The sequence below is a fragment of the Cibotium barometz genome, chromosome 16, assembly GCF_041138505.1.
Source record: "Cibotium barometz isolate CiBa-2024 chromosome 16, ASM4113850v1, whole genome shotgun sequence".
NCBI classification, from domain to species: domain Eukaryota; kingdom Viridiplantae; phylum Streptophyta; class Polypodiopsida; order Cyatheales; family Cibotiaceae; genus Cibotium; species Cibotium barometz.
Window position 1 is genome coordinate 49989202 of NC_141061.1, and position 930 is coordinate 49990131.

At 41.3% G+C, this 930-nt stretch overlaps 1 protein-coding gene across 1 annotated transcript in view; it reads right to left on the minus strand.

Moving 5' to 3' along the window:
• Window positions 1–411: 411 nt before the first annotated feature.
• Window positions 412–930, minus strand: part of LOC147630705 (protein NRT1/ PTR FAMILY 8.1-like) — a 2816-nt gene continuing 2297 nt past the window's right edge. The window contains exon 5 of the mRNA XM_086810665.1: window positions 412–930. This exon is cut by the window's right edge and continues 670 nt beyond it. Within this exon, the coding sequence (XP_086666791.1) occupies window positions 778–930 (153 nt within the window). The 3' untranslated portion in view covers window positions 412–777.

The window sequence follows — 930 nt, forward strand, 5'->3', positions numbered from 1 at the left end:
CATTGTCTATGATCATGCAAATGCACATGAGCTATAAATATACCTTTTACTTAAGTGTGAAGAGACTGGGCTCTGTTGGTGACTTTAGCATGTTATGTGACACAAAATATAGCTTGCGCAGCCAATGAGGTCATGGCTCAAGTGGTGAAGGAGGTCCTGGGTTCAAAACCCCACTAGGTGCTTCACCTACGGTGGGCAGATAAAAAAAGCGTCTACCTACGGGCAGTGAAAAATGGCAACTACGGAAGGACCTTGGGCAGTAAGGCCAATCAGAAAAAATAGCCTATGCACGTTGGGAATCCACCTAGCTTTGACTATTATCCTTCAACGGCAATAATTTACCACTTACAAGTACATATCTCATTTGGTTGAATCTATTCGTGTACTTTGAGCCCTTGCAAGTTTACCTCGTTAAATGAAATCCTTGACAACTTTCTTTAAATGAGAACGCCTGGCATCATCACTATAGAGCTCATCCTTGGGAATTCTGCATATGTAATCGAGTAATGAAACGAGTGGTGTTTACAAGTATGATTGTGTATGCCACATTAAGCATGAATCCCAAGATCTCCTTAACAAGACAGGATAACAAAGATTTTGCAGCTACTTTCTCTTTTATCTATGGCCACATAAGACTCTAAACATGACGATATTACCTTGTCAAGTCCAAAGAATTGCAGGCAAGGTGCAGTAGGATCTCTGGCCTTTGAAGACATAGAACTTGTCTTCTGGCCATTAATGCTGCATGTCATCTCCCTGGTGATACTTGTCAAAGTATTATCTTGATGACTTATTATCTGTTACCTCCAATTCCTCTTCACTAGGATAGGAGAACCCTCGAGCAAGAGTAAGAAATACAAGAAAAGCCAGGAACATGATACTCGCCAGTAGGAGAAAGAAATAGTTGAGATGGCCCTGATTCAGGTCAGA